This window comes from Mobula birostris, chromosome 13 (genome assembly GCF_030028105.1).
Source record: "Mobula birostris isolate sMobBir1 chromosome 13, sMobBir1.hap1, whole genome shotgun sequence".
Taxonomy (NCBI): domain Eukaryota; kingdom Metazoa; phylum Chordata; class Chondrichthyes; order Myliobatiformes; family Myliobatidae; genus Mobula; species Mobula birostris.
This window is the reverse complement of record NC_092382.1, coordinates 16,652,731-16,675,201: the sequence shown is the minus strand read 5'-3', so window position 1 is coordinate 16,675,201 and position 22,471 is coordinate 16,652,731. Positions and strand designations below refer to the sequence as shown.

Below are 22,471 nucleotides of genomic sequence, written 5' to 3'. Positions count from 1 at the left end.
GAAAGACTTGTCTTTATTGAGGAAGGTATTTATAGAGAACAGAAGGGAGATTCTGGAATGGCGGCTTTAAGGGAGGTAGCTCTCATAGGAGAAGAGGTTCAGAGAGAGTCAGTGGGATATTACCATAAAGATGGGGTGTTGATGAGGAGGTGGAGACCAGCCACTGTGCCTGCAAGTCACGTGATGGTTCTGAAAGTTTACAGGGCTGAAATTTTAAACATGGCTTACAGTGTGCCTTTAGGTGCACCTCATGGAGTGAGAAAGACAGTGAACAGGATTATGAAGGAATTTTACTGGCCTAGTTCAAGGAAGGATGTTGTGAATTTTTACAGGATTTGCCATACCTGTCATGTGGAGGGGAAATCTAATCAGGTTATTCAGGTAACACTACTTAAACCGGTATCTGCTTTTAGTGAATCTTTTTCCTGGGGTCATAGTGGATTGTGTAGGCCCATTGCAAAAGACTGCAGCTGGTCATCAGTATGTGTTAACAATTATGTGTGCTGTGTCTAGGTCCCCTGAAGTAGTGTCTTTTGAAAACACCCTGGCCAAGACTGTGGTAACAGCATTCAGTAAGTTTTTCCCACTGGTAGGTCTGCCCAAAGAAATTCAATTTGATTTAAAAAGGGTTGTAAGTTTACTTCGAGAACATTGCAGGGGATAGCTACAGAATTAGAAGCTAAGCACATGGTGTCATCTACAGATGTAAGAGTCCAAGGGAGCCTTGGAACGGCTCAACTCAACTCTTAAGACGATGATTAAAACATGTTGTGTGAGAAATGGGAAAAATTGGGATGAAGGGGTTCCCCTCCTCTTATTTATTGTGGAGATTCGATTCAGAAGGCTTTGGAGGGTAGTTTGTTGAAACCTGTATTCAGTTACAGGCCAAACTCAGAGAACTATGGTCTGATTGAGAAAAATGTGTCAGTGTGTTTAAGTTTGTTTTAAAATTCTGGGAAAATTTAGTAAGCTTTGTGTCCTTGCAAAGGAAAGTTTACAAAATGGTTGAATCAAAATAAAACACTTGTTTGCTAGAATTGCAGCTGGGAGAATTGTTATGGAACAAAATGGAGTCGTAGAATCTGATAATGGAGTGGAAAAACATGTTTACCCACTGAATCTATTCTCACTCAGATGTCAGAATTCCATTGTTTTGGAAAATATGACTGATAAGGTCCATCAGTTGGACCCTAGACCACAACAACTAGCGAAAGGACTAATTGGCATTTTGAAATAGAGCACGGGTGCAGTGCATCACGTCATTGTGAATTCAGCCCAGCCCATGAAATGGTACCTTTACAGAGAGAACTTTCAAGAAAGGAAAATGGTTGAAGAAATTAGAAACAGGAAAGAACAAGGACAGAGAATGAATGACTGTATTGATAGAGTGGGGAAGGCTAAATACCTTTTAAAGTTTGACTTGTTAAAAGAATACTGGGGTGTTCCCTTAACAGAGAGGGCTAAAGAGAAATCAGCATTTGGGACATTTCAAAGAATGATCAATTCTGTGATTAGAGGTTTAGTAAACACAGGGGCTTATATCAGTGATTTATTGGTCTTGAATGACACGTGGGAAGAGCAGATTGCAGCTGTAGAAAAACTGTTTGACAGATTTTCCAAGGCCAGTCTTACTGTGAACCTCACTAAAAGTGAGTTTGGCCATGTTACAGTTGTTTGTACATGTCTGTGTTATACGTTGGGCCAAGGCCACTTGGCTCCTGGACAGGCCAAGGTCCAAGCTATTGCTGAAGTTCCTGTAAAACTGTATCGTTTTACTGCTAGAATGAAAGAAGCTTGGTTTTTCATACATATATATTCCACACTTACTTTTACGTAATCATTACTAACCTGTTAGATTTATCTACATTTATAATACTGTATTGCATAGTTACAGATAAATATTATGAGTTTCCAACAATACTGGACTTCAAAGTGTTTTCCATCTCTGCTGGTTCTTCATTTCCATCACAGAATACGTGACAGCTGAAATAACAAAGAGTACACAATGTACAATGAAATGATTGAGCGTTACAATTCTCATTTTGACTGTATGGTTACCAAAGTCAAGAGAAAAAGGACCCTGTCTCTCCATTCAGTATTGAACATCACTCATATCTGTGCAAGACACTGGCAGCAATATGGAGCTCGCAGAGGTCAGTGGTCAGAATGTGTAAAGTTACATTACTCGGGAGAAGGTTCTTGGGAAACAGAGATGGTCTGAAGGTAAATAGGTCACCTGGACCAGATGGTGTACACCCCAGGGATCTGAAAGAGGTGGCTGAAAAGATGTGGACGCATTAGCAATGATCTTTGGAGAATCGTTAAGGAAATTAGATCCTAAGAAGTTTTTTCCTTCACTACTCTCCCTCTCCCAGTTACACCTATCACCTACCACTTCTTCCACCCCTCCAACCCCCACACTTCTTCCTCTGACATCTCATCTTTTTTTTACCCAGTTCTGATGAAGGGTCTCGGCTCAAAACGTCGACTGTTTACTATTTACCATATATGCTGCCTGGCCTCCTAGGTTCCTCTAGCGTTTTGTCTATGTGTTGCTTGGATTTCCAGCATCCACAGATTTTCTCCTATTTTTCATAAAAACAAAAGTGGGGTCATATAATAAAGCAAGAAAATGGTGGGAAGTTAGAGGATTGAAAAGCTTTTACATACCCAACAGGAGACAACTAAAAAAAACACACAGGGGAGACAAGGTGAAAAATTAAGGTAAGTGAGCCAATAATATCAAGTATCAAAAGCCTTTCAGATATATTAAGAGTAAAAGAGAGGCAAGAATTCATATTGTACCGCTGGAAGATGATGCTGTCGATTTTGTAATCGAGCAAAGAAACAGCGGTTGAATGTGATAAGTGTTTTGTGTCAATCTTCACTGTGTAAGACAGTATAAGACAATAAGACATAGGAGCAGAATTAGGCCATTCAGCCCCATCGAGTCTGCTCCGCCGTTCTATCATGGCTGATCCCGGTTCTCACTCAACCCCATGCACCTGCCTCCTCGGCACATCCTGTAATGCCCTGACTGATCAGCAAACTATTAGCTTCTGCCTGAAATTTACCCACAGAGTTGGCCCCCACCGCCGTCTGTGTCAGAGAATTCCACAGATTCACTGCTCTCTGACTGAATAAAATCCTCCTTAATTATTCTAAAAGGTCGCTCCTCAGTTTTGAGGCTGTGCCCTCTGTTATGGCTACCCCCACCATACGAAAAGTCCTCTCCTCATCCACCCCATCGAGACCTTTCCACATTCGGTGGGTTTCAGTGAGATTTAACACCCCCTCCCCACCCGCGTTTATTAAACATAGGTCAGTGCAGGAGTACAGGACCAAGGCTGGCAAACACTCCTCATACCTTAACCCCTTCATTCCCGGAATCATCTTCTTGAACATCCTCTGTACTCTCTCCAATGACAACACACCTTTTCTGAGATATGGGTCCCCAGTAGCCTAAGTGCGGCCTAAGTAGTGCTTTAAGTATCAGCATTACCTTCCTGCTTGTATATTCTACTTCACTTTAAATAAATGCCAGCATTGCGTTTGCCTCCTTTACCACAGACTCAACCTGTAAATTAACCTTCTGGGAGTCTTGCCCGAGGGCTCATATTTCCTTCTGTACTTCTGTTGTTTGAACCTTCTCCCCAATCAGATAATAGTTCACTGTTGTTCCTTTTGCCAAAATGCATTATCGTACATCTCCCAATATTGCATTCCATCTGCCACTTTTTTTGCCCATTCTACAAATTTGTCTTTATCCTGCTGCAATCACATTGCTTCCTCAGCACTACCAACGCCTCCACCTATCTTTGTATCATCCGCAAACCTTGCCACAAAGCCATCAATTCCATTATCCAAATCATTGACAAACAATGTGAAAAGTAGCAGACCGATTACTGATCCCTGAAGACCACTAGTCACTGCTAGCCAACTAGGAAAGGCTCTTTTTATTCCCACTCGCTGCCTCTTGGCTTTCCGCCATTCCTCTATCCATGCCAGTATTTCTTCTGAAGTTTATCCTGTTATGCGGTCTCATGTGTGACACCTTATCAGATGCCTTCTGAAAATCCAGGTAAAAGATGTACACTGCCTCTCGTTTGTCCATTCTGCTTATGACTTCTTCGAAGAACTCTAACAGATTTGCCAGGCAAGGTTTCTCTGTGCAGAAGCTGTGCTGGCTTTGACTGATTTTATCATTAGTCTCCTAGTACCCCAAAACCTCATCTGTTACAATAGATGCAAACGCTTTCCCAGCACTGAGGTGAGGCTAACCGGACTATAATTTTCTTTCTCAAAGAGTGAATTGATATTTGCAATCTTCCTGTCCTCTGGGACCATGCCAGAATCAAGTGATTCTTGACAGGTCATGAGCAATGCATCTGTTATCTCTTCAGCAACCTTTCTCAGGACTCTGGGATGTAGTCCATCTGGTCCAGGTGACTGATCCACTTTAAGAACCTGGGAACCTAGCACATTTTACTTTGTAATAGTAATGGCACTCACTCCTGCTCCCTGACACTCACGGATCTCTGGCACACTGCTAGTGTCTTCCACAGAGAAGATGATGCAAAGTCCCATCAAGTTCATCTACCATCTCGTCCCCATTTCCACCCCATCAGCATCATTTTCCAGTGGTCCAATATAAACACGTTTTTTATCATGGTTTATATTATTGTCTAGTTTGCTCTCATATTTCACCTTTCCCCTTCATAGAGCTTTTTTCTTGGTTTCCTGTTGTTGGATTTTAAAAGCTACCCAATTATCAAACTTGCTACTCACTTTTGCTACCTTATGTGCACTTTCCTTGACTTTCATACCGTCCTTAACTTCTTTTGTCAGCCACGGTAGCCTAGCCCCGCTGTTTGAAAACTAATTCCACAGGACATATCCAGTACATTATGAACCATTCTCAGAAACATCAGCCATTTCTGCTCTGGCGTCATCCCCACCAGGATCCTTCTCCAATCCACCTGGGGAATCGCCTCTCTCATGCCTCTGTAATCAGGAGATCAGGAGATCAAAGGACAGAATACACCCCCTCCACTCTATATACATGGAGAGGTAGTGGAAAATGTGGAAAACCTAAAGTTCCTTGGAGTTATGTTGTCAAAACAGCTGACATGGACCACCAACACCTCGCTGCCTGTTAATGAGGCACAACAAAGACTCTCCTTCCTCAGAAAGCTGAAACAGGCCAAACTCCCACAAAAGCTGTCGCTTAACTTCTGCAGAAGCACAATTGAAACCATCCTGACCAGCAGCGCCACCGTGTGGTATGCCGGCTCCTCAGTCACTGAGCAACGGGACCTGCATCGCGTGGAGAAGGCGGCCCAGCGGATTGTCAGGATGGAGCTCCCAGGACTTGACACCATCTATTCCAGCAGACTCAGGAGGAAAGCAATCAGCATAACCAGAGACACCACACACCCCGGCCACTCCCTGTTTGACCTGCTGCCGTCCTGCAAAAGGTTCAGGACACTAAAAGCCAGAACAAACAGCCTGAGGAACAGCTCCTATCCCAGAGCGGTGGCCTCCATCACACCACTCCCACAGAACAATGACTGAAACTGTGAGCACACACATGCACACATTCTTGTGCATTACTGTGACATTCTGGTGCTGGTGTAATTTATTTTCTGTTACTTATCTACTTAATATTGTTTTTCTATTACTGTCTTGTTTTTATCTACTGTTTATTTAATTGCCTGAGAGGAAGCCAAACAGAGTTTCATTGTACCCATGTATAATGACAATAAATATCATTCAATTCAATTCAATTCAATTCCCTTTATTCTATTGCGATTCTACGCATCTGACCTATGCTTCTCCCTCACAAATTGCAGGAGGAATTCAATCATATTATGATCACTGCCTTCTAATGGTTCCTTTACATTAACCTCCCTAATCAGATCTGGGTTGTCACACAACACCCAATCTAAGATAGCAGTTCCCCGAGTAGGCTCAACCATCAGCTGCTCTAAAAAGCCATTTCATAAGCATTCAATACATTCCCTCTCTTGCGATCTCACACCAATCTGATTTTCTCAATCCTCCTGCAGATTGAAGTTCCCTACTATAATTGTGTCTTTAAATTGATTACATAAGTGCCACACATTCAGGAGTATCTGGGGCAGAAGTGAGGATACATGCTTTTACCAAGGAGAGAAGGTGTTTTGGAAGCTGAAAGGCCTGAAGGTAGATAGGACTCCTGGACCAGAAGGTGAACACCCCAGGGTTCAGAAAGAGGTAGCTGAAGAGATTGTGAAGGCATTAGAGTCATAGAACACCACAATACAGGAAAATACCATTCGCCCAATCTAGTCTGTGCCGAAGCATTAATTGCCGAGTTCCAACAACTTCCACCTCCTCCTCGTACCCCATCCATTATTTATTTTTATACACACATTCTTTCTCTCACTCTCCTTCTTCTCCCTCTGTCCCTCTGACTATACCCCTTGCCCATCCTCTGGTTTTCCGCCCCTCCCCCTTTTCCTTCTCCCTGGGCCTCCTGTCCCATGATCCTCTCATATCCACTTTGCCACTCACCTGTCCAGCTCTTGGCTCCATCCCTCCCCCTCCTGTCTTCTGCTACATTTTGGATCTCCCCCTCCCCCTCCCACTTTGAAATGTCTTACTAACTCTTCCTTCAGTTAGTCCTGACGAAGGGTCTTGGCCTGAAAGGTCAACCGTACCTCTTCCTAGAGATGCTGCCTGGCCTGCTGCATTCACCAGCAACTTTGATGTGTGTTGCTTGAATTTCCAGCATCTGCAGAATTCCTGTTGTAAGTGTGAGGTGGTTCATTTTGGTAGGTCAAATATGACGGCAGAATATAGCATTAATGGTAAGACTCTTAGCAGTGAGGAGGATAAGAGGGATCTTGGAGTCCGAGTCCATAGGACAGTCAAAGCTGCTACGCAGGTTGACTCTGTGGTTAAGGCATAGTGTGCATTGGCCTCCTGTGGGACTGAGTTTAAGAGCCGAGAGGTAATGTTGCAGATATATAGGACCCTGGTCAGACCCCAGTTGGAATAATTTGCTAAATTCAGGTTGCCTCACTACTGGAAGGATGTGGAAACCATGGACAGGGTGCACAGTGGATATACAAGGATGTTGCCTGGATTGGGGAGCATGCCTTATGAGAATAGGTTGAGCGAACTCGGCCTTTTCTCCTTGGAGTGACTGAGGACGAGAGGTGATCTGATAGAGGTGTATAAGATGATGAGAGGCATTGATTGTGTAGATAGTCAGAGGCTTTTTCCAGGGCTGAAATGGCTAATACGAGAGGGCACAGTTTTAAGGTGCTTGGGAGTAGGTACAGAGGAGATATCAGGGGTAAGTTTTTTACGCAGTGAGTAGTGAGTGCGTGGAATGGGCTGCCAGCGGTGGTGGTTGAGTTGGAAACAATAGGGTCTTTTAAAAGTCTCCTGGATAGGTACATGGAGCTTAGAAATCTGGAGGATGATAGGTAAGCCTAGGTAGTTCTAGGGTAAGAACATGTTCAGCTGAGCTTTATGGGCTGAAGGGCCTGTATTGTGTTGTAGGTTTTCTATGTTTCTAAGGGGCTGCACGTGAGGCTGCTGAACAAGATCACAGCTCATGGAATTACAGGAAAGATACTTGTATGGGTTGAAGATTGCCTGACTGACAAGGGAGAAAGAGTCAGAATAATGTGGACAATTCTGTTTTGCTGTCAGTAACTAATGGTGTTCCGTAGGGGTCAGTATTGAGACCACATCTTTTCATATTAAATCTGAATGATATGGATGACAGAATTGATACCTGGGTGATGAACTTTGCAGTTGATACAAAGATAGGTACGGGACAGGTAGTTTAGAGCAAAGCCGGAGTCTGCAGAAGGACTTTGATAGGTTTGGAGAACAGACAACGAAGTAGCAGATGAAATACAGTGTATGCAAGTGTACGGTCATGTACAATTGGTAGAAAGAATAAAGACAGAGAGAAAAAAAATAAATGGGAGAAAATACAAAAATCAGAAATAGGTACTTGGGAGTCGGTGAGCAGGAGCCCCTGAAGGTTTGCTTGCAGATTGAGTTGATTAAGGATGACAGCTGTAATGTTAGCATATAAGAGCAAGGATGTGACACTGTAGCTTTATAACACATCGGTCAGTTCGCTCTTGGTGTATTGTGACCAGTTTCTGACCTCCTGTCTGAGAAAAAGATGTGCTCGTATTGGAGCGCGTCCGGAGAAGGTTCACAAGAATGATTCCAGGAATGACAGGGTTAACGTATGAGGATCGTTAGACGGCTTTGACCCTGTACTCACATCAACATCAGCATGAACATCAACATCTTTAACTTCTACCTCTTCCTTTTCCTTTCATCAACACACACACCCATCTCCTCCATTCTGTCTCCCCACTTCTCTCTTCTCCACTGTGGACCATCTCCCTCTGGTTCCTCTTTTACTTCCTCTTTTCCCCATGGTCCGCTCTCCTATCCTATCAAATTCCTTCTTTTCAGTCCTTTTTGGTCTAGACCAAAGAGAGGGGATCTCATTGAAATCTATCAAATATTGAAAGGCCTCGACAGAGTGGCTATGAAGAAGATGCACCCTACGCTGTGTGAGTCTGGGACCAGAGGCCGCGGCCTCAATGTATAGAGCATCCACTGAGAGGAGAGATGAGGAGGAATTTCTTGAGTCAGGGAGTGGTAAATCTTTGGAATTCATTGCCACAGATGGAGCAGAGGCCAAGTCAGTGAGTGTATTTTAAATGGATGTTGAAAGATTATGGGGAGAAGGCAGGAGAATGGGGTTGAGAGAGATAATCAATTGGACACGAAGGAATGGTGGAACAGACTCGATTGGCTGAGCAGCCTCTGTCTCACATCTCATGGCTCATGGACTGAAGAGGCTAGTGCGGTTGCATTAGGGTTAGGGTATCGTGAGGGTATCCACGCCTGGATTATTTCCTATTGATGCTGCCTGGCCTGCTGCGTTCCACCAGAATTTCGTGTGTGTCGCTTGAATTTCCAGCATCTGCAGATTTTCTCGTGTTTACACCCTGGACTATTGTATTCAGTTTTGGTGGTTCTGCTGTAGGAGAGAGGACGTCAAGCTGGAATGAGTGCAGGAGAGATTTACGAGAATGGTGCCGGTACTCGAGGGACTGAGTTCTGGAGAGAGGCTGGGCAGGTTGGGACTTCACACCTTGAAGTGCAGGAGATTGAGGCTGACATGATGCAGGTGTCCCAAACCCTGAGTGTACAGAACTGGGGAACGTGCGCAGTCCTTTTCCCCACTTTTGTGGAACCAACAACCAGACGGCACTGGTTCAAGGTGAGAGAGGATTGATTTAATAGGGATGCCAGGGGAAAATTATTAATCCGCTCTCCCTTACGGTTCATCGTTTAACTAACTCGATGAGTCCACTCTCAGGTTAAAGGAGCAACACCTCATATTACATCCGGGTAGTTTACAACCCGATGGCATGAACATCAACATCTTTAACTTCTACCTCTTCCTTTTCCTTTCATCAACACACACACCCATCTCCTCCATTCTGTCTCCCCACTTCTCTCTTCTCCACTGTGGACCATCTCCCTCTGGTTCCTCTTTTACTTCCTCTTTTCCCCATGGTCCGCTCTCCTATCCTATCAAATTCCTTCTTTTCAGTCCTTTGCATTTTCCACCTCCCACCTCACAGCGTCTCACTTCATCTCCCACCTCCCCCACCCACTCACCTTCACTCTTACCTGGCTTCACCTACCATCTACCAGCTTGGACTCTTCCACTCCCCGCATCATCTTGTTCCAGCTTCTCCCCACTTCCAGTCCTGATGAAGGGTCTCGGCAGGAAATCTCTGTTTTGCTTTATCCCCCTCTATAGAAGCTACCTGACCTCCTGACTTCCTCCAACATCTTGTGTTTCTTACTCTGCATCTCCAGCACCTGCAGAATCTCATCGGGACAGAGTGCAGAATGCAGAGAGTACATTGGGTCTCACTAATGTTGAGGAGGACACACGTGGAAAACTGGAAACAGTAGATGACCCCTGTTTGGGACCCTGTCTAGTGGTGAGGAGAGTGGTTTGGGGCAGGTCTAGAACTTCATCCACTTGCAGAGTTGGCTTCCAGCCCCCTACACCCCTCCTTATTGCTGTAAACCTCTCCCTTTTCTGGACAGCACTTCCACTTGGTGGTGATTTGCCACAATAACAGGAGCCCCTGATTTGTGGACTCTGTTGTCACCGGGTGGTGCTCTGCCGCAGTAACGCTGAGAGACAGAAATGTGACGCTGCAGACTGCTGAAATGTTTATTCAAGATTCAAGGTTGTTTAATTCCATTTCCAACAGACAAGTGTAAATGAGATCGAAATAGTTATTACTCCGGCTCCAAAGCAACACAAAAACACAATAGTAAAAACATATATCCACAGCTTATGTACTGTGCACGGATTGATCATATGATACTCTATGAAGATGCTTCATAAATACCCTATCGTTTGTGAATATGTTCTAAATTTCAGGGCCAAATCATCTCACCTCTGCTGGTAAATCATCCCATGTAATACACTGGTAAAACTGCACTGCTGGCTCCATAGCTACTCTAAGATTTCTTTCTGCTTGGGGATTAAAACTGTGCATAGAATTCCAGATGTGGCCTCACTAACACCCTGTGCAATAGTAGCTACACAGGCCCGTTACATAATCTCCACTCCCTGTGCGGTGAAGGCCAAAATACAATCTGCCTTTTGAATTACTTGATGCAGAACCAGAACGTCGTCATTAGATTTCCTTCCTTTGCTTCTGTGTTATCAGCAGATTTGGACATTTCCCATCTCGTTCCCTCCTCCAGGCAATTAAGCAGTGAATATGTTTACTGAACATACAAACATGTGCCAGAGCCTGTCTGCAGGGTTAGTACTTTGCTCCGGGTGTAAGATGTGGGAATTCCGGGAATCTTCCCGTCTCCCAGATGGCCATATCTGTGCCCGGTGTGCTGAGATGCAGCTGATGAGAGAACGTATTAGGGATCTGGAACTGCGGCTTGATGATCTACAGCTTATAATGGAACGTGAGCAGGAGATCGATAAGTGGGTGACTGTCAGGGAAGGGATGGGAAGAGCTCAGATAGCAGAGAGCACCCCTGTGGCCATCCCGCTCAGTAATTGTTATCTCGTTTTAGATGCTGTTGAGGGGGATGACCTGACAGAGGACGACCACGGCGATGCGGTCTCTAGCATTGGGTCTGGTTCCGTGGAGCAGAAGGGAAAAAGGAAGATGATCTCTGTTTTAAGTCATCATAACCTGAATCCCAACTTTGGCTATCATGGGTATCAGAATCATGCTGCACAGAACCGTCTGCATTGGCAGACTTTTTAGCTGTACTTCGAGTTACTGTGCAGGAAGGATAAATGCTAAAATCCATCTGTGGGTCGTCAGTGGTTGGCTTAGTTGTCAACTGAACTGCAGGAACAACCTTACCATCTGCCAGGTCATTCCCTATCAGCAAAGTAACATCTTCCACCGGTAAACTGGAGCATAATCCGATCTTAACAGGTCCTGAAACCAACCCTGACTGTAAAGTTACCTTGTGCAATGGAAAAGATACAATGCTGCCCCCAATGCCTTTAATAAGATTTACCTCACCAATGTCAGTCTCATCACCAAACTTTAGAATACTGTCTAATATAAGTGACTGAGAAGCCCTAGTATCTCAAAGAATTTTCACTGGTACCGGGGTTGACCCTTCCATTACTAATATAAACCCATCTGACATAAAATGATCGAATCCCTTCTTAACTCATTCAGACCTCTCAGTCCTTAACTGAGCCTCAACAGAATGTTCAGAACCCTGTGGGTTTATAGGTGCTTCAACATACTGATCACAGGCATGTGGGACTGCCTCCTTTTCCTTTTTCTTCTCCAGGACAGGACAATTAGCCACCATATGACCAGCTTTCTTACAATAGTAACAAGAAAGACCAGAATATTTCTCCTTCAACTGCTTCCCTTCATCCTCACTCTTGTCACTAAACCCAACTTCAATTTCTGGTTTACCCTGGTTATCCCTGCTACTCCTTTGGAAGCTCTTATTCTGGGTAAACTTAACCTTATGAGTTAAAGCAAACCTAACTGCTAATCTAGCAGACTCCTGCAAAGTGGCAGCATCCTTTTCATTTAAGTATGTCTTTGTGTCATCAGGGATGCACCTCCTGAATTCTTCAGTTAAAACCAAATCTTTCAAGCTGTTAAAATCATCATTAACATTTTTATATGTGCACCAGCGGTCAAAACACACAAACTTCTCATAAGCAAATCCATATAAGTCTGGTTCACAGATTTCCTCAAATTTCTAAACTTTTGCCTGTATGCTTCTAGGACAAACTCATAAGCTTTGAGCACAGCCTGTTACACTATGTCATAATCAGCTGCTTCATCAACTGTCAAAGCAGAATAGGCTCGCTGAGCCTTCCCCTTAATTACACTTTGTAAGAGAATAGGGCAAACCTCTTTTGGCCATTTTAAACCCTGAGCAAACTTCTCAAGATGCTGAAAGTATTTATCAACCTCTGCCTCGTCAAATGGAGGCACTAATTTAACTTCCCGACTGGCCTCAAACTTATCACCAGAGTCTAACACTAGACCCCTTTGCTGCAATCTCTCTACCTTTTCCAGCTCGAACAGCCTCTGTCTTTCTGCTTCCTCTCTGTTTTTCTGCGTCTTTAGTCTCAACCTGTCTCTGCCTTTCCACAGCCTCTATCTTTATTTTTTCTAACTTGTGCGGGAGCTCTAGCTCACTAGGTTTACTTTCAGGAAACACCTCCAACTCCTGCACTTTAAACACACCCTCAGATACACAATACTCAGCTATTTTCCTCTGCATCTGTGACCTCCTCATTGTCGATTTCACCTTCACAAGTTTTAACCTTTCAGCAATACTCAGCAACTCAATCCTTCTGGTGTCCTCTAACGCCTCAGAGGTTGGCACTTCCAGACATCAATCAACATCCATTGCTGCTGATTTTCCATACACAAATAAATCAAAAGGGATTACTCCAATGAAACCGATAACTAATTAATACACCTCCAAATCTTTTCCTATATCGGATGCAGGCCCCAATTTTGACCCTGTAACACTATAGAAATGAGTCAGCAGCAATAGACTACACCTAGAGTCTGTTTTTGATGTTAAATCCACTATCTTTATTAGTACCTACTAACAATATCGTAACTTAAGCAAGATAAACAAAAGTTAACAGTGTTATATGTATATATGTGGGTAAATATAACTCCCAAACTATTGAGCTCAGGGGAAACAGGGCTTGGAGTCTTGAGATGGTAAACTATGAAAGTTCAGTACAACCACAGAATAGTTGAGGAGAGAGAGATATTTGTAATCCAGGGTAAATGTCAAAAGAAGGCAATAACGTTGAATTCCACAGCATCCATGGTGGTAAAACGAGGGAACAGTCGCTGTAGATTTTATCCGTCATTGTTCCAAATCCACATACAAATTATCACCAAAAGTGACTTGTCACAAGAGGTATCGTCTTCAAGTGAATTTCCACACCACACCCAGGCAAGGGTTAACACATAAGTGGTCTTCACAGGATACCCCAAATCAGATCCACTCCTATGGATCAAACGAGATGACAATCACACATTCAATGTATGCTGAATCGATAATTAACCCACCCTTATGGGCAGAGGAAAGTTCGAAACAGTGACCCTTGGCCAGTAGTTCCTTTGTTTCGAACCTTCCATTTTTCCTCCTTCATCTCTGTCTGACTGAGTATCTGTGTCCTTGGTTAAAACTAAACAAGCTGTGAGCGATGTAAACAAGCTGCAAGTCAGACTGATTTCCATTCTTAATCTCTCTCTCTCTTAAAATGACAGTCCACAGAAAATGAAACCTAGGGATTCATAACAATGGCCCAGTGTGAACTGACTGGTGTGCCAGTAGGTAGGATGACTGAGTGAATCTCTTCCCACAGTCTGAGCAGGTGAACGGCCTCTCCCCAGTGTGAACTCGCTGATGACTCTGTAGGTTGGATGAGTGAGTGAATCTCTTCCCACATTCTGAGCAAGTGAACGGCCTCTCCCCCGTGCGAACTGACTGGTGTGCCAGTAGGTGGGATGACCGGGTGAATCTCTTACCACATTCTGTTCAGGTGAATGGCTTCTCCCCAGTGTGAACTCGCTGGTGTTTCTGCAGGGTGGACGAATCAGTGAACCTCTTCCCACAGACTGAGCAGGTGAACGGCTTCTCCCCAGTGTGAACTCGCTGATGTCTCTGTAGGTCGGATGACTGAGTGAATCTCTTCCCACATTCTGAGCAGGTGAACGGTCTCTCCCCAGTGTGAACTCGCTGGTGTTTCTGTAGGGTGGACAAATTAGTGAATCTCTTCCCACAGACTGAGCAGGAGAATGGCCTCTCCCGCGTGTGAGCTGACTGGTGTGCCAGCAGTCCGGATGACCTAGTGAATCTCTTCCCACATTCTGAGCAGGTGAACGGCTTCTCCCCAGTGTGAACTCGCTGATGACTGTGTAGGTTGGATGAGTAAGTGAATCTCTTCCCACATTCGGAGCAGGTGAACGGCTTCTCCCCAGTGTGAACTCGCTGGTGACTCTGTAGGTGGGATGAATCAGTGAATCTCTTCCCACATTCGGAGCAGGTGAACGGCTTCTCCCCAGTGTGAATTCGCTGATGACTCTGCAGATCGGATGACTGAGTGAATCTCTTCCCACAGACTGAGCAGGTGAATGGCTTCTCCCCAGTGTGAACTCGCTGATGTCTCTGTAGATCGGATGACCGAGTGAATCTCTTCCCACATTCTGAGCAGGTGAATGGCTTCTCCCCAGTGTGAACTCGCTGATGTCTCTGTAGGGTGGACGAATCAGTGAATCTCTTCCCACATTCTGAGCAGGCGAACGGCTTCTCCCCCGTGTGAACTCGCTGATGACTCTGTAGGCAGGATGACCAAGTGAATCTCTTCCCACATTCTGAGCAGGTGAACGGCCTCTGCCCCGTGTGAACTGACTGGTGTGCCAGTAGTCTGGATGACCTAGTGAATCTCTTCCCACATTCTAAGCAGGGGAACGGCTTCTCCCCAGTGTGAACTTGCTGATGTCTCTGTAGGGTGAATGACTGAGTGAATCCCTTCCCACAGACTGAGCAGGTGAACGGCTTCTCCCCAGTGTGAACTCGCTGGTGACTCTGTAGGTGGGATGAATCAGTGAATCTCATGCCACATTCTGAGCAGGTGAACGGCTTCTCCCCAGAGTGAATTCGCTGGTGTTTCTGTAGGGTGGATGAATCAGTGAATCTCTTCCCACAGAATGAGCAGGTGAACGGCTTCTCCCCAGTGTGAACTCGCTGATGTCTCTGTAGGTCGGATGACTGAGTGAATCTCTTCCCACATTCTGAGCAGGTGAATGGCTTCTCCCCAGTGTGAATTCGCTGATGTCTCTGTAGGATGGATGAATCAGTGAATCTCTTCCCACAGACTGAGCAGGTGAATGGCTTCTCCCCAGTGTGAACTCGCTGGTGAGCCATTAGGTTAGATGACTGAGTGAATCCTTTTTCCTTTCCCAGAAATTCAGCAGATGACCAGCCTCTACCCAATGTGAACTGACTGGTGTGTCCACAGGTGGGAAGACCGACTGAATCCTTTCTCACACACAGAACAGATGAATGGCCTTGCCCAGTGTGAACTTGCTGATATACCTTCAATTGAGATAACCGAGTGAATCCATTCCCACTATCTGAGCAGGTGAACGGCCTTTCCCTTGTAAAGTTACGGGCATGTCAGTCGGTCAGAAGACTGAGAGAATACCTTCCCACAGTCTGAACAGGAACGATGGTCGATCCCTTGCTCCAGTTCTTAAATATCTTGACAGGGACAGCAAAACTGGCGTGCCGTGTTTGAGATTGCTGGAGGCAAATTCCTTCTCGTTTTTAACCTGTAAAAAGATTTACAAAATCCATCAATTGGTGTAGGACAACATTTCAGATGAGATTACTTGAGTTGCCAAGGTTTGATCTGGTATCACACTGTTACAGTGAGGTTCAACCCAAGTTGGAGAGAAAATCATCTTCTGAATGGGCACAGTGCTGGTATCTGGAGTGACCATCAAATTCTCTGATGTTCTTCCTGTCTCTAAAAGAATGGGGCATTTCTGCCATCTCCAATCTGTGACCTGGCTCAGTTTGACTCTCTCCATTGGTATTATTCCCTGTTCCTGCTGAGCCCCATGGATGCCTGGCCCCACAGTAACTGAAACACCCTCTCACAAATAGTCTTTCTTGACATGCATCTGGGATTTTCTTTTATGTATTATTAACTTAAAGTGCCACAGTTTTAACGCCATATAAAAAATTCCTGCTGAGATGAATGGTTGGTCCACACAGCTGTTAAAAGGACTTGGAGTGAATTTTTGTATTATTTCAGGTTCTTGTCACAGTCACAGAAAATTACAACACAGAAACAGGCCCTTTGGGCCATCTGGTTTGTGCTGAACTATTTAAACTGCCCACTTCCATACCCCTACCATCCATGTACCTATGCAAACCTCTTAAATGTTGAAATTGAGCTCGCATGCACCACTTGTGCTGGCTGCTCATTCCACACCCGGATGACCGTCTGTGTGAAGAAGTTTCCCCTCATGTGCGCCTAACATCTCACCTTTCACCCTTAACCCATGGCCTCTGGTTGTAGTACCACCCAATCCCAGTGGAGAAAGCCAGCTTGCATTTACCCTATCTATACCCCTCTATCACAATCAAATCTCCCCTCGGTCTTCTACATTCTAAGGAATAAAGTCTTGACCTGCTCAATCTTTCCTTATAACCCAAGTCCTCCAGACCTGGCAAAATCCTTGTGAATCTCCTCTGAACTCTTTCAACCTCTTTTACATCTTCCTGTAGGTTGGTGACCAAAACCGCACACAATACTCCAAATTAGGCCTCACCAATGTCTTGTACAAAGTCAACAGAACATCCATCTATTGTTGTCAGTACTTTGGTTCAAAAAGGCCAACGTGCCAAAATCTTTCTTTCCATCCCTATCTAACTGTGACACCACTTTCAGTGAAATACAGACCTGTATTCTCAGATGCCTTTCTTCTACAGCAATCCTCAGTGCCCTAATATTCACTGTGTAAGACCTAGGTCCAACCAAAATGCAACACCTCACACTTGTCTCCATTAAATTCCATTTTGCATTTCTTATCCCATTATTCCAGCTGATCCAGATTGCACTGCAAGCCATGATAGTCTTCCTTGCTGTTCACGACACCACTAATCTTGGTGTGATCCACAAATTTGCTGATCCAGTTAACCACACTATCAACCAGATTACTGATATAGATGACACACAATAACAGATACAGCACTGATCCCTGTGGCAAACCACTAGTCACAGGCCTCCAGTCAGAGAGGCAACCATGTGCTACCACACTCTGGCTTCTCCCAAAGACAGTGACTCACCCAATTTACTATCTCATCTTGAATGCTGAGTGACTGAACCTTCTTGACCAATCTCCCATATGAGACTTTGCCCAGTGCCTTGCTAAAGTCCATGTAGACAACATCCACTGCCTTGCCTTCAACCACTTTCCTCATAACTTCCTCAAGAGACTCTATAAGATTGGATAGACATGACCTACCGTGCACAAAGCCATGCTGTCTATCCTTTATCAGTCCACACCTATCCAAATACTTACAGTATATATCCGGTTCCTGCACATACATTCCAATAACTTACCCAAAACCTGTTGGGAAACTTTCAGAAACCAAAAGCAGACAACTAAAAAAAAAAGTCAGGTGAGCTCAGGGCATGGAATCATGATACTGTTGTCATTCATGCGTCTTGGTAGCACCCAACAGTCTGAGGCATTTAGAGGAACAAAATATCCTGGCCTCAATATCTCTTGAAAAGCAAGGTTCCCTGCACCTGTAACTTTTCAACTTTTATTTTAGCAGGCATGTATAAACTCTACATCCTCAAAATTTCACTTCTGAAGGCCTCCCACTTACCAAGTACTCCTTTGCCAGAAAGCAGCCTGTTCCAAACCACACTTGTCAGAGCCTTTCTCATACCATCAAAATTGACCTTTCTCCAATTTAGAATCTCAACCCGTGGTGCACACCTCTCGTTTTCCATATTTACTTCGAATCTCATGGCATTATGATCACTAATTTCTGTCACCAGCCCTGGATCATTTCCTAACAGCTTACTGCACACTTCTACGTCAGGAATTCAAATTACAGATTAAGGGCACATTTGACAAACTCTACTCCATCTAGTCCTTTTGCTGTATGGGAGTCCCAGTCAATATATGGAAAGTTAAAATCACTTACTGGAACAACCTTTGCATCTTGGCATGGTGCAATCTCTCTACAAATTTATTCCTCTAAATCCCTCAAACTGTTGGATGCAACCAAGTCCCCACAATGGATACAACTTCATAATTCCCTGTCCTGAGCTCATCTGGCTTTCCTACGATGCTTCTTGCATTGTGATATACACAGCTCAGCACATTCATCGCACCATGCTCAACCATTTGATTGCTGACTCTGTCTGAGGTCTGAACAACATCTGACTGATGTCAAGAAAACAAACTCTCCCTCATTGTCACAAAAACAAAGGAGCTGATTATGGACGACAGGAGGAATGGAGACAGGCTAACCCCTATTGACATCAATGGATCTGGGGTTAAGAAGGTGAACAGCTTTAAATTCCTCAGCATAAACATCACCAAGGATCTCACATATAACCATATAACAATTACAGCATGGAAACAGGCAATCTCAGCCCTTCTAGTCCATGCTGAATGCTTACTCTCACCTAGTCCCACCAACCTGCACTCAGCCCATAACCCTCCATTCCTTTCCTGTCCATACAGCTATCCAATTTTACTTTAAATGACAATATCGAGCCTGCCTCTACCACTTCTGCTGGAAGCTCATTCCACACAGCTACCACACTCTACCACTCCCCTCATGTTACCCCTAAACTTCTGCCCCCTAACTCTCAACTCATGTCCTCTTGTTTGAATCTCACCTACTCTCAATGGAAAAAGCCTATACACATCAACTCTATCTATCCCCCTCATAATTTTAAATACCTCTGTCAAGACCCCCTCAACCTTCTACGCTCCAAAAAAATAAAGACCCAACTTGTTCAACCTTTCTCTGTAACTGAGGTGCTGAAACCCAGGTAACATTCTAGTAAATCTCTGTATTCTCTCTATTTTGTTGACATCTTTCCGATTATTCGGTGACCAGAACTGTACACAATACTCCAAATTTGGCCTTACCAATGCCTTGTACAATTTTAACATTACATTCCAGCTCCTATACTCAATGCTCTGATTTATGAAGGCCAGCACACCAAAAGCTTTCTTCACCACCCTATCCAGATGAGATTCCACCTTCAGGGAATGATGCACCATTACTCCCAGATCCCTCTGTTCTACTGCATTCTTCAATGCCCTACCATTTACCATGTATGTCCTATTTTGATTATCCTACCAAAATGTAGCATCTCACACTCACCAGCATTAAACTCCATTTGCCATCTTTCATGTACATGGTCTGTACACACCGGCTGTGTTGTGAAAAGAGCACAGCAGCACCTCTTTCACCGCAGATAGTTGAAGAAGTTGGGGATAGGGCCCAAAATCCAAAGGTCTTTCTACAGGGACACACAATTGAGAGCATCCTGACTGGCTGCATCACTGCCTGGTATGGGAACTGTACTTCCCTTAATCGCAGGAACCTGCAGAGAGTGGTGCGGACAGCCCAGCGCAAATGTAGATGTGAACTTCCCACTATTCAGGACATTTACAGAGACAGGTGTGTAAAAGGGGCCCAAAGGATATTGGGGACCCAATTCACCACAACCACAAACTGTTCCTGCTGCTACCATCCAGGAAACGGTACCACAGCAAAGGGACCAACAGGCTCTGGGACATCATCTTCTACCAGGCCATTAGACTGATTAATTCATGCTGATACAATTGTAAACTATGTTATATCGACTGTCCTATGTATAAACTATCTGTTATAAATTACTGTGAATTGCACTTTTAACATTTAGATGGAGATGTAAATATTTCTACTCCTCATGTATATGAAGGACGTATGTAATAAAGTCAATTCCATTCAATTCACCCACTCCACTATCTGTTCTGTCATTCTGGCTCCCATTTCCCCTACAACTTATTTTAACCACACACCCCCTCTCCCCACACTAGCACTAGCGAGCCTTACCACTGGGATATTAGTCCCCTCTTATTCTGTTCCCCTCACTAACAAATCCCCTATCACCCCTTTGATTTTTCTCTGCCAGGTAATCTCAACAGTTTCTAAAGTGGTCCACCTGTTGTTGTGGGGGATGGCCACAAAAGTACTCTGTGATGGCTATTTAACCTCATTCCCCTTCCTGACTCTCACCCAGTTTCCTGTATCCTGCACCTTGGGTGTAACTCACCTCTCTTCATGTCATATCTATCACCCCCTCCAACTCCTGGATGATCCAGAATTCATCCATTTCAAGTTCCAACTCCTTAAACTGCAGGGTTACAAGCTGCAGCTGGATGCACATCTTGTACGTCATGGCATCAGGGACACTGGAGGTCTCCCCACCTTCCCACCAATCTCCCCTCAAATTTGTAATGACCAGTGTGCACATAAAGCTTGTATTATGCAATTTTTCCACATGTGCACAGTGAATTTTATAAAGAGAGGTATTCATTTTAACAGCTATCAAATCACTGTCTATAAGAACTTTGATCTCCTCTGGGTTTGTTTAAGTTCATCTACACTCTCACACAACCTAAGTTGCAGGCCTGTAACAGGTAATGATGGATTTTCTTGCCAGAGCTTTTGCACACAGTCCATGTGTCATTTGCTTGCTAAATGACGCTTAAAAGTCAGATTTCCAAATATCACTCCACTTCTTCCCACTTGCAAATTCTCCAGTAACTTTTGCATCACCACAATACACACAGGTAACACCAGTTTCTGTATTGTACATAAATATTTCCCCTGAACCCTCCCCCAGGTGACTGACGGTGGTGAACTCAGTGATGGCAATGCCAATGAATATGAAGGGAAGGGCAGTAGTCGGTCTCATTGGAGTCTGGCACATTTGTGATGTGAAGCTACTTGTTGCCCAGGGCAAAGGTGTTTGATATCATTATGTACCCAGAGAGAGTGGGACAAAACATGTTCTCACGGGTAGAAAGTCCAGAACAAGAGGGGGTGGAACCAGCAACAGACACAAAATGCTGGGGGAACTCAGCAGGCCAGGCAGCATCTATGGAAAAGAGTACTAATGCTGAGTTCCTCCAGCAATTTGTGTGTGTTGCTCGGATTTCCAGCATCTGCAGATTTTCTCTTGTTTGTGACTGGAGGCAGAACAAAGGTGATTTTCACAACAGCTGATGTAAAAGATTTTGTTCCCTTTCTCCGAGTTCCCGATCCTTGCATTTAGACAGCTGGAGCTCAGCTCTGTCTGAGAGACCCATCGGTTCCCATTCCCTCATCAGCCGGAAGCTCCCCGGGGCCCGTGTACGGATGGTGGGGCTGAGAGAGAGGGAAGAGAGCAGGACTGTCCCGGGATTGCGGGTCACGGAGTCCGGAGTCACAGCAACTACCCGAAGTCGGTGTTGGAAACGCCGCCCGGTGAGACCCCCAACCCGGAGACCCCTTCTCACCTCAACCGATCATCCGGGGCCTTTTGTGCCCCGCGCGCTGGTGAGCTCGAGCTTGGTCGGTTTAACGGCTGGGCTACTGATCACGTGACCAGCCCCTCCCCCCACCGCTGTCAACAGAGGAGTCACGCGCTGCGGTATTCCCATTGGTGCGAAGCGATGTCAATCACTGCTTCCAGCCAATAGTCGAGGCGGACCAGCCGAGAGGGCGTTACCCCCGCTGACACCGTCTCCCGAACTTTCCGTCACGGCGGGACAACCGTCAAAGTAAATGTCTGCTTTCTGATTTATTTCCATTTCCCTCCGAGGGAAGTTGGGGCGTTTGTGAAGCGTCTCCTGCGGCCGGAGTCTGATGTGTCGCTGAGAGGTAGGAGGAGACCGCTCGGCCCGTCGGTTTGATGCCGGTTCCCCGGGGAGGGAGAGGATGAAGACGGGGAGAGAGGGGGCGGACAGGATGTTTGTCCCGGTGGGGACAGGAGGGGCTCATCTGTGGAAATGTCTGAGCCCACGGTGGTGGCGATTCACCACATTGGGGGGCAAACACCGGCAGACTGTTGCCCTGCAAGCGGGGCCGATGGTCCGGGCAAAGTGGGGACGGGAGCGGTGTTGGGGGTCGGGGTCCGATTGAATGACAGGATGTGATAGAGGGGCCGAGTGGCCGGCTTCTGTTCCCGGTGTCCGTGTGTTTGGATACGAGGAATAACCAGACCCTTCCCGGCCCCGGAGGATGTCCCGGTCGGTCCCGGAGTGACTCCCCCCACCTCTGAACACATCTC

General features: G+C 45.2%; 1 protein-coding gene across 1 annotated transcript; it reads right to left on the bottom strand.

Moving 5' to 3' along the window:
• Positions 1–10,278: 10,278 nt before the first annotated feature.
• Positions 10,279–21,764, bottom strand: LOC140208436 (uncharacterized). Its single transcript, XM_072277114.1, has 2 exons — positions 21,699–21,764; positions 10,279–15,938 (listed from the first exon to the last, which is right to left on the bottom strand). Exon 2 carries the CDS (start codon positions 15,529–15,531, stop codon positions 14,143–14,145), a length of 1,389 nt encoding a protein of 462 aa, XP_072133215.1. The 5' UTR covers positions 15,532–15,938; positions 21,699–21,764; the 3' UTR covers positions 10,279–14,142.
• Positions 21,765–22,471: the final 707 nt, after the last annotated feature.